At 38.2% G+C, this 14,620-nt stretch overlaps 1 protein-coding gene across 1 annotated transcript in view; it reads right to left on the reverse strand.

Annotated features, from left to right (window-relative positions):
* Positions 1-362: 362 nt before the first annotated feature.
* tbx5a (T-box transcription factor 5a) overlaps positions 363-14,620 on the reverse strand; it is a 17,905-nt gene continuing 3,647 nt past the window's right edge. Inside the window, exons 3-8 of the mRNA XM_007568862.2 lie at positions 12,777-12,896; positions 11,835-11,982; positions 7,061-7,213; positions 3,596-3,687; positions 2,132-2,361; positions 363-1,442 (exon numbers count right to left, since the gene is read on the reverse strand). Of these exons, the coding sequence (XP_007568924.1) occupies positions 850-1,442; positions 2,132-2,361; positions 3,596-3,687; positions 7,061-7,213; positions 11,835-11,982; positions 12,777-12,896 (1,336 nt within the window). The 3' untranslated portion in view covers positions 363-849. The remainder of the gene's footprint in view (positions 1,443-2,131; positions 2,362-3,595; positions 3,688-7,060; positions 7,214-11,834; positions 11,983-12,776; positions 12,897-14,620) is intronic.

The raw sequence follows: 14,620 nt of genomic DNA on the forward strand, positions 1-14,620 counted from the left end.
AAAGAAATTGCTCCTAATGATTACATACTCCACATGTGTCAGCTTTATGTATGTAAATCATTTTGAAAACCATGCATCACTTTTATGACACTTTCATAATTATGCACTACTTTTCATTGGGTTATTTCATAAAAATCCCAATAAATACACTGCAGTGAATTGTGAAAATATTTAAGAGCTATGTATATGTTTACAAGGTATTGTCTCACAAACCTAATAAAATTGATATGAGGTATTTGACTTGAATGCAAATAAATGAATCTACCTATAAGCAAATAAAACCATCTTCCTGATTTAAAGAAAAGCCACATTGACCAAAGAGCCACAACAAAACTGACATTAAGCCCCGTCTTTAGATTTTCTTTTTTTTACAACGTAAATCTGCTACAAAAATGTCATAGAAACTGTCTGGTAGGGAAAACATGAGAAAGGACAAACATTCAGGAAATACAACAGCTTTCTGCTATCATTCAAAACAAAACGCTGCAGAAAAACACCTTCAACCTGGAGCCTCCTGGCCAAGCATCTGAAGCATTTCTGCTCTGTTCAGTGTCAGCTTTCCCTGCACTTGAGCAGGCTTCATGAGTGTTCTGGTCCAGCCCAATGTTTTTGTGTTCATGTTGCTTCTTTATAAGTGCAGATTCTGCTAAAACGTCCTACTAGATAAGACGCCCACTCATCTCCTGGTAAATCACCCAACGAATATCAACTTTCCTCAATGAAGAAATATTGTTCCTTTTAAGATTAACTGCAACAAGTCCTTGGAAATATAAATATAACTGACCCAATATTGCTTTAGTTGGGCCATTTTCTTTCGTTTCCTCTTCAATGTGTGCAGTTGTTCGATTCTTAGCTGTTCTCACTCCACTCTGGCATGATGCTTACACTATGTACAGAGTGATACTGGTGTGGCGAGAGAGTGCGTGGTATGCCGTGTGCATAGAGGTACTCGTTTCCCTGTAAGCCAGCTGTCGGCGACTGGATCCCAGCTCCAGGACTGCACTGGCGGCCCATAGTCTGGTGGGCCATGGAGCTCTGGTACATCGCTGCATGGTGGCCCTCGCCCAGCTGTGGAGAGGCGTGGCCCCCCACCCCTCCCAGTCTGGACACCAGAGACCCTGAGGTGAAGTGAGCGGAAAAATGCTGATAGGGGAGCCTCTCCATCGGCTGCATGGTGGTGACAGAACAACTGCCATAAGGAGAGACGCTGGCCCACGTGTTGCAGCTGATGTCCTCCAAACTGGGAACAGGTTCTGCGCCTTGCGAGGAGCTGGCATACATACAGGCCTGCCGCTGGCTGGACTCGCTGCGGTAGGCCCCGCTGGCGAGGCTGAGGCTCTGGTGGTAGCCAACGGGACGATAGTAGTGGTCCTCCTCGCTGGAGGAACTTTCCAGGTACGGCTTCTTATAGCCGTGTTCGCCTGAATGACAGTCATCATCCGCTGTTGGTAAAATTAAAGAAGCAAACAACTTTGTTATTCAAGAAGGGCCTCCCACAGATACAAAATATCTTCCTTAATGTTGAATAATAAACACTGACCTTAACTGAGACTTAAGCAAGACACTCCAGGCTTTTAATATTCAGTTTTTTTTTTCTTTCTGTGAACTCCTGGATCAGTCTTATTTATGCTTTTTGAGTAAGGTAGGCTGATCACTACTGGGAAGGCTCACCGCCTTCCATGTCTTCTCCATTTGGGGATTATGACTCTCACTGTGGCAGGTGGCATGTTCAGCCTTTACAAATGCTTTTTTTTTTTAACCCTTTGCAGTTTGTTGGATGTCATTAGCATAGTGGGAAAATGATTACTTTATGGTTTGGTTAGCAGACAGAGCAGTTGATTAATTTGCATTTACATAATTATTAAGAGGTTTTTTAGATAATCAAATGTTAGAAATGACACCTAGAAGTTTGTGACAATATGCAAAAAGTTCATAGGGTACACAGGCTCTTGGGAGGTTTTGAATATTTTTTTGAATGGACCTGTTTGTCAGGGCCTTTTAAAGATACCTGGAACTGTCACAATTATCTCTTTCACGGATCTTGCTGTTGTACAATAGATAAAACCTCTTGTAACCCCTGAATGTTTTAATGTAATCCCTGCATGGCTCATATCACCGCACAGTCTCATACCTTTTCTCTTGATGCAGTAATCTTGTCCGTGCTCATGTGGCAGTGGGTAGGAGCCAGACTGGGGCAGCAAGTCCTGGGAGGTGCTTGTGACCCCGTTTTCACACTGGGAGTACTGGGAGCTCAGGGTGCTGGGTGTGGCCATGCCCTGGACGTCCCCGCTGAACGGACTGTGGCTGGAGCCGACCCTCTGTCGCACCGTGCTGCGAGGCACTACTGGGTACTCTTTGGTGCTGTGTGCGTGCACAGGAAATTTATTAGTAATCATCTGTATGTGCCAAACAGGCTCAGTAAAAGACGGCAACTGAAAGGTTCAATCCACTAGATGATTAGTATGAAAAGGACAATCTGGAAACAGAGATGCTTCTGTGGGGAAAAAAACTCCCCTTCTACTAATAAATGATTTTCACTCAGAATAATTCACAGAATTCATTGTCGCATCATTGTGCAGCTTTTTGGTTCTTTAATTTTTGGTGTAGCATCAGTTGAAAAGTGACCTGGTTTTAAATAAGCTATCTCTTTAGAGTAACCAGAAGCAGACGTGCAACGCTTACTGCAAAGGCTGAGCAAATTCATGTAAGACTGATGGTGGCTTACATTCTTATCACTTTTTGGATTTGCAGTTATTGCACACCTACTTAAAGTAACTTAATGTGCATATTTTCACATGAAAATACAGACTTTTATTTTTTTAATTCTCCCATTTTTTTTCCTTGCTGATATTGAGCTAAAATCTATCTCAGTGTGCCGTAACTCAGTCAAGCATTCACTGCAACGGATGTAGGATTACAACACCTCCTGGAAAAAGACAAACAACTTTCCAGGTTTTGTCTGATTTGGGATTTCTCCACTTGGAAAACCCTTCAGTTTCTCCCCAAAAAACCAGGGTGATGGGGGTTTTTCAAAACCAGATTTTCCCCTTTGAAAAAGTGTTTCTCCGCACAGCACGGACTCCAGCTCCATCCCTCATCTGGACTGAATAATGGAGAGCAAAGTGGCCGCGTACCGCCTTGGCTGCCTGACCGAGCGATATTCACCAGTACAACACACAAACACACACACGCAAGCATACACACAGCAGACACAAAAGCAGTTCAGTTAAAAGAACAAAAAAAAATAAATAAATCTCTGTGGAAGAGAGATGTTACAGTCTTGTTTCAGAGGTTCTGCCAGATCAGTCATAAAAGTCTTCACCATGAAAGCTGGCTAATGATCAAGAACTACACTTACATCACTGAAAATAACACTCACTGAAAGTTACACTCATTACTGGCTTGGAAGTCGGTGACTGAAGGATTAAAGTGGGGCTTGTTATGTGACATTCTGATTCCGGCTGAACTAAAGTGACATTTATCTGCTCATTTGACATCATTCTGCATGTGTAAGAATTTCCAAATATTAAAGATCAAGGATTTTCAAGGGAACTTCTTTTTAAAATGAACAAAATAGCATCCCGGCTGCAGCTACCTTTGCAGTCTGGACATCCGGTGTAATTCCATGTCATCGCTTCCACGAAAGCCTTTTGCAAACGGGTTGTTCTCAATCTTTAGTTGTGTGATCTGAAACCGCAAACAGACTTTGCATTAATAAAAAAAAGAAAAAAAGAATAAAATAAGAGTCTCAGGTCTCATAATAGAAGTCAAAGCCGAATTTATAACAAATTGATGTGATTTTAGAAATGCAACTTAGCAGTAGATTCCAGACTTCAACTTGAGTTGTAAATTTGCAATTAGGCTTCACTCATTTAAATTCTCCACTTATTGTCTTGTTGCCACCAGAAACGGTCATGTATGTTATTGGTGATTAACAGCCCACTAATAATTGATAAGCTGAGGGGAAGCTTTCACCTTTTAGGATAAGTGTTCAGAGCAATGTGCAGTTTTCCTCCTGGGAAAAGGCAAAAACCAAGTTTATCTCATCGGACCTGATCACCTTCCTGCTACGTGTCTCGTCCCCTGTGTGGCTTGTGGCAAACTTGGAATAGGACTTCTGGATTTCTCTCAAAAAATTGTTTTCCTAATGCTACTCTTAAAGGCCAGATTTATGAAGTGTACAGCTAGTTGTTGGGCCGCTGACAGATTTGTCCGTCAAACTTTGGATCTCTGCATAGTTACTGTTTCTTTGATGCTCTTTTTGCCTGATGGACAGCCATGTCTTGGTAAAGTTTTGCAGTTGTGGCCTGTCTGGTGTGTTTTGTACTGGGGCTTAAATTACGTTCAGCACAACTCTGTACAATAACTAGGTGACGTCTGGGTTGGATTGTCTTTATTTTTGGGTGTAATCATAATTAAAAACCAGATATAATTTTTTCTTTAACAAATTTGTAGTTGTAATATGATACAATTCTGAAAAGGTTTAAGAGATATAAATACTTGGCGGATGTTTCTAACTTTTCAGAAGCAAAGAGAGAAAAACGGCAGTTGCAGAAAGATGGTCTGGAGGTCCTACACACGCCTTTAGTTCAATAAAGTTGTATCTCAGCAGGTCATATTTTTATTGCATGACTTATTCTATAATGCTGAACATTGTCTTGAAAAAGCTTTAGAAATGCAAATATTTAAAATACCTCAAGTTCTGGCAGGAATGCCTTGCTCTGCAACCAAAAAAGATGCAAACTTATTTTAAAAATATAAATCCAAGCTCTTCAGGTTTAAAGCAGAATGCAGGGATATCCCTGTCATGGTTTCTTGCAGGTAATGAGTTGGCGGTTCTGGTGTATTTCCAGCTTTCTGACAGGACTGGAGGTTTGTATGCATGTTGGCCAACACCTACTCTGAACCTTGTAAAATCCGTCATGTGACACTTTACTAGCTGGTTGTTAATTAATGCAGGCAGACAGGCAGATGATTTATATATTCTTTCATGATTTTCAAACTAAAGAGTAAAAAATTTGCAATTTCCTTTGCCTTCCTCCTGATTAATGCAGATAAACTCACTTCGACAATATTATTTAATTAGAAAAATGTTCAACATTTTCCATAAATGTTAACCCTAGAAAAAGATCAAATTAAACTCAAGATAATCATACATGGTCAAGTTCAAAGAATGTCGTTTTATAGGCTACATGTCTAAGCTTTGCTTATTAAAACAATTGTTGCTTTATTTCAGATGCTATTTTAGCCAAAAATAATAATAAAATGTCTGCAAAAGCTGTAATAAATTCTTCTATGAACAGAAAGCATTACCTAAGAAAACTCAGTTGGGAAAAAATGTTTTAATTGCAGAAAAGTCTGGAAATTGGACACTGTTTTATTAACTAAAAGTCCAACAGGTGAATTGGAGACGCGCCTGCAGCGCTTAATGCTCCTGCAGATGTTTAACTGTTTGATTAGACCGTTGTGGTAAAACGCTCCGAAATCAGAAATGCTTGTTTTCTTTCTTTTCTTTTTTTTTTTTTTCCTTTGCAGGTCTGGAAAGAGCCTCAATAATTAGCCCTGGGGTTACGATCCCAGCTCTCCCAATAACGTGCTTAAAAATAATGAATGGTTTCTACAGAGAGCCGGTCATTTTGGGCTTCCTGTTCCCAGAGGCGCAGAGGCTTCTGATTGGCTGCAGGGACCCTTTGCGTGTTCTCTCCCTTTCTCCATTATTCCCCAAACAAGAAACATATATAGGCCCTCATGGCTAAAATGATCCTGACCAGACGCTGTTTACATATATTTACACCGCCAAGACTTTCTTTCCCCCCAGAAAATCTGGACAAAGTAGATGCTCAGCTTTAGATTCTGGCCTGAAAAGTCTCGAGAAATTTATTTATTTATGCCCAATGTGTCACCGTTTAGCTATCATTTTCCAAACAGTTAATATAAGGAAAACAATAGATTGTTCCAGTTTTTGTTTAGTTTATAAACACTGAAATTAAGTACACAACTACAGGTCAATTTACGAATTAAACAACAGAAGTTCAGGAAACAACCAAGAAAACTAAAAAGTTAAATATTTTTGAAGTTGCAATTTTAGAAATAAAATACAAGCGAGATATAAAGCTTAAAAGATCTACAATGCTTTTTTTATTTTTATTTTGTCGGACAGTTAATTCTGCTTCACAAGTTTTACATATTTTCTTTTATTTTGAAGCAAGTTTTTCTAGACAGAATTGCTCATTTATCTCCCATACGATCTAATTTTTCCTCCCTAATGTGGAAGAAAAACTTGTAATCTAAAAACATAAAATAATGTTTTGGGCCTCAAACGCTAAATAAACTGAAAGGTAAAAAAAACCACAAAAAAAACCCCCAAAGTATTGAAATAAAATTAAATCAAACAAAATGACAAACTGACTTGAAATGAATGTAAGTTTGAGTGGCGCATATGAACCCAACATAAAATAAATATTACGTACATTGCTATAATAACCGGTTAAAATAAACTGAAAATAATGACAAACTTCACATAGCAGGAGCAGCAATAATAGTAATAATAATAATAATAATAATAATAATTAAAGGTTGGCTGCAGGGAAATCTGCTTGAGATTTATCCGGATCTTCTGCAGCTCGTCTTTCTCCACAAAGAGCTGCAACTTTTCTAAAAGTTGCTTGAGGTCATTTATCCTCAGATCTTCTTTCTGAAGTTTTTTTTTATTTTTTCGTCGTCTGTCAGTGACTCGTTGTGATATCAGCGACTTTTCAGCTGGCGGTGAAACTTTCATGTTCTCTCTTTGGGTCCGTGCGCACACTCTGCGCAGCACGCTGCTAAGAATTTACCCCAAACCTTTACAGTTTGAAAACACACGTTTTTATAACCTCACGCTGACGTGAATCCTGCACACAACTTTGCACTCAAATCTGGGGGTTATTTTAATTATAATAATAATAAAAACAACAACAACTCTGCCGTTTGAAACACGTAAAAACATGAAGCAACTAAAAAAAGAGAGCTGTTTACCATATGAGAAACTGCAAACGAAAATATCCAAAAGGAGGGCCTCTACCTTGTGGTTCTGGTAAGAAGTGACCGCAATGAACGCTGTCTCCGGGAAAACGTGAGTGCAGAAGGCCGTGTTTTTGGAGCCAAAGCCGTTATTTTCATCCGCTTTCACAATGTGAATCCTCGGCTGGTACTTGTGCATCGAGTTGAGGATGATCTGGAATAAACAGAGGGTTGTATTTTATTTTTAATTTTTTGTTTTTTTTTATTTTTTTGCGTGACAATGTCTGGCTGTAGAACATTAATATCACTAAATGGTAAATAACTCTTGGTAACCTGGCCTCGGCCTTTTGCAAAGAAAAACGGATTTAAGTGATGGCTTCGTCAAAAAATTTTAGTGAAATTAAAAATAGACGTAGGACTATCGATACTAAAACCCCGTTAGTCAGACTATCTTGGCTGAAATTGCCTCGATTTCTCTTATTTTGAAGGTGTAATAGCTAACTTATTGCCTATATAAGCCTTATGAACTGCACTTTTTTCTTTTCTTTTCTTGCCTAATTTAAAAACGTGTTGCAATAAATGAATGACTTTCTGGACCACAAATTCACAGAATGAAAATTTTTTTGGTATAAAATTGATTAAAATAAATGAAAAGAACTAAAAAAATAATACATTTAAATATAAAAAGCTTTTGTGGACAAATTGAATTGATAGGATTTAATACACACAAAACCATTATCTTCTTTCAATAAGGACAAAACTAATTGATTTAATTCACACAGAATTTAAAATATAGCACAGATTAATGAGTCGCCTTATCTTTAATAATAATAATAATAATAATAATAATGTGTCTTTAAAAGTCTAGATAGATTATTCTCAATGATGCTATAACAGCATCTTCTCTCTTGTTCTAGCCCAGATAATGTCCTGAAACGAGTCAATTAGGACGGAGCTCACAGCTGAACTTGAGCAGTGAACTTTTCATTCAACACCCCATCATTCAGTCCGGCTTGGACCCCAAGTCGGACTTCTTTAACTGATCAACGAGTCGTGGCCATGAGTCTAGGAGAAAAGCTCTTCATAATCTGATCAAATTCCCTCGGATTTAAAAAACAAAAACTAGGGCATCCTCCTCCTTTCTCTACTCTTTCTGCATCTACAACGCTCCCCACCTTCCTGTGACCTGCAGGCATGTCGCCCTATCTCTTATCTTAAGGATTGTTTTTGTTCCTGCCTCTCACAGCCAGCATGCGAGGAGACGAGGGCCTGCCCTGACCTCCAGTAACAGTGGAGGCATCCTGCAGCATTCCACCAAGAAAATCCCCTGTGAATCAGACACGAGTCAGCTCAGAGGGGCTTTCACTGTTGATAGTCGTCCACTGCAGAGTCCAATCTGATCTCGTTTCAGGGCGAAACATGCTACTTAGCAGGAAATGGTCAAACTCCTTCTAGTGACGCCTAGCGAGAACCTGTGAGGGTAGTAGCTTTGGTCCTGCTTGCTTTCAGCTGAAGGAGTAATTAAATCATCTTTACAGTGACAAAAACTGCACAGAACCTTCTGAACAAAAAAAAAACAAACATTTTATGAATTCAATACTAATTTCTTCTCTGATCCATTTAGTCAATGTAAAAATAAAAAAACACTCCTGTGAAGATATTACAAGTCGCATCTCCATTCCTGTGGGAAGAGCTGTGGTGTATTTGTGGACCACCCACTGGGACCCCAGCTCAGGCCTCGTCTCTCTGGCCTTCACTCACTGCATCGGTTCCTGTATCTTCACCCCCCAACCCCCTTCAGCCTCTGGATGATACTATTTAATGATAGTGAGGGATCACTTTGGGTCTCGTGCGGCTGCCCTTCGCTTTCAAGTACCTCGACATCAGAAAGTCCAGCCCCACCTCCCCCACTCCCATCCCCACCCGAGCCTTGGGATCAGTGGACTTTGTGCACCAGCATCTACTGCTCATCACACACTGCCATTCAAACGTAAACAGTGCGGTCCTCACACTCCACCCGGCCGGCCCAAACATGTGTGGGAAGGCAGAGAGGCGAGCGCAGGAGATTAATAACGCCGAGAGGTATTCTGGGAGCTGAGAGGGAGATCAAAGGGGAAACGACTCCAGCTTGGTATGAAACTTGAGACAAAAAAAAAAAAATTATATTTAGGTATTCAAACACTGAAATAGCAACATTGGAAAAGTACTTGTATGCAGTGAAACTGGAGAGCAGTGGTTTTTAAAAAGTCTAACCCTACAGGGAAAGTGCTACTTCAAACTGTGATTGCTCCTGAAGAACACTGGTCCTGTCAGTAAAACGCAGGTAACGGAGCAAGAAAAAGCATTTCTAATAAAATGCCTTCAGGCGTTATGCAAAAGAACAGCTTTGTTATTTAATAAAGCAGCATTTTGACATTGCAAAGCCTGAATGTGATAACTTTATGCAGATCTTTGTAACATCCTTTATAGGACATCCATAGTTGTGACAAATCTCACAGGAAAGAACAGTTAGAAATGCGACAAAACATTTTAAGTAACATTTGTGCGCTTCTTTGTATAACTTTCATATCATCAAGAGTATAATTTTGTGGAAAAAAGGCATGCATGCCTTTTCAGGAATAAAAACATAATAAAAATAATATGATGAGATTATGAATCTTTTGCTTTTCAACCTGCAATATTAAAAACAACCTAGAAAAATTAAAATGGTCTTCCTAAAAAAAACAAAACAAAACAAAAAAAAAACCCAACAAAAACATTTTCATCACACTAAACATTTAAAGTTTTCTGGAAACAAAGACTTAAACTTCATGTTGAGAGCGACAACAATAACTACATTCAAACCATTTAGCATCATCAGACTCAGGCCAATTAGCTCAGCTCTGATCAGTCCAGTTATCTAATTTAAGAAACATTTCCAGAAAGGGAGGGGAAAAAACCCCCTCAGCTTTAAGACTGAACAGGTCTGTCCTGATCTGTACATCAGGAATATGTTTTGGCTTCATGTGTCTTTATAAGTAAATATAAAACATCTCTAAGCCATTTCAACCAGCTGGACCAACAAGCTGACAAAGTGTGCATTTTCTGGCAAGCCACCAGCATTTCTGTGATAGATCCCACGGTGCCGAGAAAGCGGGCAAGTCAGGAACCACTGTGACCAATCAAGAAACACACTTTAACCCCAAAAAATGTACGACACGACTCAATGAGCTCCAGTCTCAGTCCTCCAGCTGGGTTTTGGCAGGGCAGCAACCTCTATAGATACCACGTGGACTGACTCTGGCTTGTGGAAATATGATTTGTTTTGGTAACTGAAGGACTAAAAACAGTTTTGACTTAAAAACAGGTCTGAATGTTGGAAAACGGTGCCGCATGTGCGGTCAAATTCTTTTATAGCACTAGAACGTGTTGTTACGCTTCAGTCATTATTTGCGTCCGCTAATGGAACATTTAGAGAACAGCAGATGCAATGCAGAGCCTCTCACTTGTGATTGGAACTACTTGAGAATTTTAATAAGCTTATTTAGTCTTCTGTTCTTCTTTTTAATAGCAGCAATGCATCTTATTACAGCCGTTCTTAGCACAGCCTGTTCCTGACAAAAATGTCCGTAATTGAGTGACTTCTAACAAGAAAGGTAATTGGGCCTCAGTCTACCCATCAACTCAGCCTTTCATGAAAACCTGCTGCCAGCAGCACACTTTGTTCATGAAGTAAAAGTAAAAGATGTTGCTTTTGCTTTTATTGTAAGGGTAGGTAGGGACGAATAAATTTCAAAGCCAGATGCAAACCATAATGAGAAATTAAAGGTTAGAAAATGAGCACCATGTACAGAAATTCTGGTTCAGTATTTTTTTTTCTTTGTCTTGCTCAGAAAGTGCAATTATATACTTTTAAATCCCTAAATGTAACGATTTACCATTAAATTGCATGTACAAAAATTCATGTTGACAACTGGATGCATTGTTTTTTGGAGAACTTGCGTAAACGGATCCAAAGTGTGTGATTTAAAAAAAAAAAAGAAGACTAATGTAACTATAAAACGAAAACTTAGTATTTTAGTTCAAACTTACTTGGAAAATAAAATTATAAATATACATAAACATTTCAAATATTTTACTTGTTTGGTAGTTACAAATAATAATCATCACTTTTGGTTTTATCTAGATTAAAATAAGAAAATTAGACGCCTTTTAGTAAAAGTAAAATTAATTCTTCAAGTGCATTTATATGTATTTTTCTTTGAAACACAAAAGATCCATAAAGTTGCAGAAAAGACAAGAATGCGAGAATTATAAAATGGCAGAAAAATCTAAATGTATAATTAATTCAAGATAGATGGTCTTCTAAAAATAGAGGACTTATAGAAGTTTGTTTGGTGTGAAAATAAAAAAAGGTTAAAGTAAAAGTTGCATGGGTGTGGTCTAATAAATTTAATCTTCATTGGTCGATCTATTTTTGAAAATAATTAACCGATAATCGACCTAATATCATTATCATATATGTTGAATGTATAAAACGAAATATTTTTTTAATTGCAATGGAAAATACAAAACGTAATAATAATAATAATAATAATAATAATAATAATAAAAAATAATTAATAATAAACACATTTATCAGCCAATTTTGCACAAAACAATTACAATCTTCTGGATTCCATAAACCACATTCTTCCAGCAGCAGCAGCAGTGAAAACCTCCCGGTGACAAAACGACAATACATTTGGATGAATGCAACAACACCGCGACGCAAAAACCGCATCCACACAGCGCACATGCCTCTGCGCGTCTCCGCTCACAGCTTTAGCAGAATGATTATAGGCCCAGGCACCTACGTGTCCGAACGGGTCCAAGTGGTTGTTGGTCAGCTTCAGCTTCTGGAAGGAGACCAGCTGCCTCATCCAGTGCGCCCCCGTGGCCGGTGAGTCCGGATGGACGTAGAGCCTCCCGGGCATAGCGGGCTCTGCTTTCCCGGTCACAGACCTGACGCAAAGGGACAGCAACACATGCGCAATTGGTTAAAGCAAGAGGTGCAAGCAGTAGAAGGGCAGCTAATGGACTGGAAAAGGTGGTGCATGATTTGCATGTTTTACAGACTGCCATCTGAAATTAAAGCTTTTCATAAATTTAATTGAGGGCTTGAAAATGCAGACCTAAAAATGGCACGTTTAACAATTTCCGCAGCTGTGCGCGCAATTTTTCTCAGTATTTTTGCACGTTTTATTGTTAAATACTGCTAACACAAATAAAGCGACCACCGATTTTCTGCAATTCACGAACATGTGTAACAATTATTTCCACACATTGTTTTGCTCGGCTCATTATCTGCAGTACTGGCATGTGATTATCCTCTCCGAGTCTCCGCTCTTTTAAAGGCATTGACCCAAACAAGGCGCTCCTGCCTTTTAAGGTCGGAGATCATAGGGGTAAAAGCTAAACAGAACTTCTGCAAAGGGCCACTGCAACTGTAGGAAAACTCATCAGCATGAGACCTATCTCAAAGGAAAAAGAAAATAAAAAAATCAGCTCCAACTGAAACACGTCAGTCATGTTGACTGTAATTCTTGGCAACCATTAGAAAACAGGCAGGTCATAATTCTGCAGGAAATTATACGGTCGCTTCCGATTCTCGTCCATCAGGACAACATAAAAATTTCCTGCTGAAGTCCACTCCAGATAATGGGACATGGGAGGAAAAAATGTTTTTTCCCCCTTAAAAGTTTCATTTGCATTCAGTTTAATTCTTTCTTTTTTTCTTTCTATTTTTTTTTACCCACCATTTATTGTCGGCAAATTTGTATCGATGATCGTCTGCAGGAACCACGTCCATCAGAAGAATGTACTTCGTTTTGGGGTTTAATCCAGTCACTTTCACCTTGAAGCTGGGGAACATTCTCCTGCGAAGAACAAAATATTGACTTTTCTATGATTCTGGGTAAAACTGGGTCTCAAATGTGCACAAATAGTTAAGGCAGAAAAAATAAATCTCTTTACGTTAGCTTTGCACCGCAAAAGTTTACAATGCAACTTTGAACAGTTAACCTTCTTTATGGGCGCATTTACAATTATGACGCACACAACCTCGCATGGAAGCAGCAAACTAAATAAAAGCATGAGTGCTTTTATTTAGTTTGGAGAGGAAAGTTGTGGGGCTTTTTTTTTTAAGGAATCTGGACGTTGTGTCTGAAAGAAACAATTTCACTGTATGTGCATTTATTTTTTTCTTTTTTTAGTAAATTATGGGATAGGCTAAGTGGGAGCTGCAATGCTGAAAGAACAGACATCCTATGAACCTTATATTTGCCTTTCCAGACTGAAAAAACAAACCGTTCGAGTTAAAGCAATGTAATTGGCGAAATAACTTTGCATAGGTTTTAAACATTAATTATGCGTTTCTGAAATTAGGTGTGTTTTGGCTAACAGACACCTAAATTACATTAAAACGCACAGAAGGTCAACATAAAGTTAGAGATTATTTTTTTTACATTGTTCTTTGTAGCTCTGTAATGTATCTGTAATCTGTTTATAATGGATGTTTACAGAATTCTAGTCCTTTGTACTTAAGTAAAAATTATATTTAGTTAAGAAAAAAAAAAAAGCCAGAACTCCATGCTGAAATGAAGCAGATTAGGAGGAATATTTTTCATTAATTATCATTAATGAAGCTAAAAATGCATTTTTCTCACAATAAATTAACAATACAGCAAGAACGATGTGATAAATTACAGTAAATTTGTTAGTTTATTCTGTAACCTGTCTACTATAGTTTTATAAACTACGTTACTGGATCATTTGTCCAGTAGGATGTGATTTTCATAGCAAAGATTTTACAACACAGCTAAATATTCCTGTTATTAAATCAAACTAGTTAAACAATTCTGTTTTTAAGATCATTTTACTCAAACTAATAACTAGATTACTTGAAACCCCTGTGAGATTTTAACTGCTCTATTTTATATTAAACTTTAGACACAACTAAGGTTCAACTTGAAGTGAATCTTCATAATCAGCTGTTTGTAAATATGATAATGACATGTATTTAAAACTTCTTGATTTTGAATCATTTTTCCATAATTTACATTGGAAACTTGCTTCACAGCTGCAGTCATTAGGTGCCCCAAAACAAGTAATGGATGCAGAGGATCCTCAAGTCAACAGACCTCTGGTGGGTCCTAGTTAGAGATTGTTGTCATCTAACAATCTCCTTCTTAGTCTTATGAGCTTGTTCAGTTTGGCCTCTGTTTTCAAAAAGGAACCCAGAACTATTTGTTTTTGATTAAGTTGTAAAACCTCTGTGAAACTTTAGCATATTAATTGTATTTAAAGTCTTGCAAGGTGTCATGCAGAGCTAGCCCGAGGTAGCTTGGGCTAGCTCTGCATGAGACTCCCTAAATGATTGAATTTTAAACCAGACCGTAGATCTAAAATTTTAGTATTTGTTTATTAAGAACGTGAATACCATTAAATTTGATTTGATGGTTTCAAGTTAGGTCAACTGAAGGACTTTAAATAGCTTAAAAGCTTAAATTTACTATTTAAAAGAATTGTCAAGTTTACTTTGTAAAGGTAGAACAAATAATCTTCGTTGTTTGTTTTTTTTTGTTGTTGATTTGACAAAGCC

Source organism: Poecilia formosa, unplaced genomic scaffold, assembly GCF_000485575.1.
Source record: "Poecilia formosa unplaced genomic scaffold, Poecilia_formosa-5.1.2 Scaffold6, whole genome shotgun sequence".
NCBI classification, from domain to species: Eukaryota; Metazoa; Chordata; class Actinopteri; order Cyprinodontiformes; family Poeciliidae; genus Poecilia; species Poecilia formosa.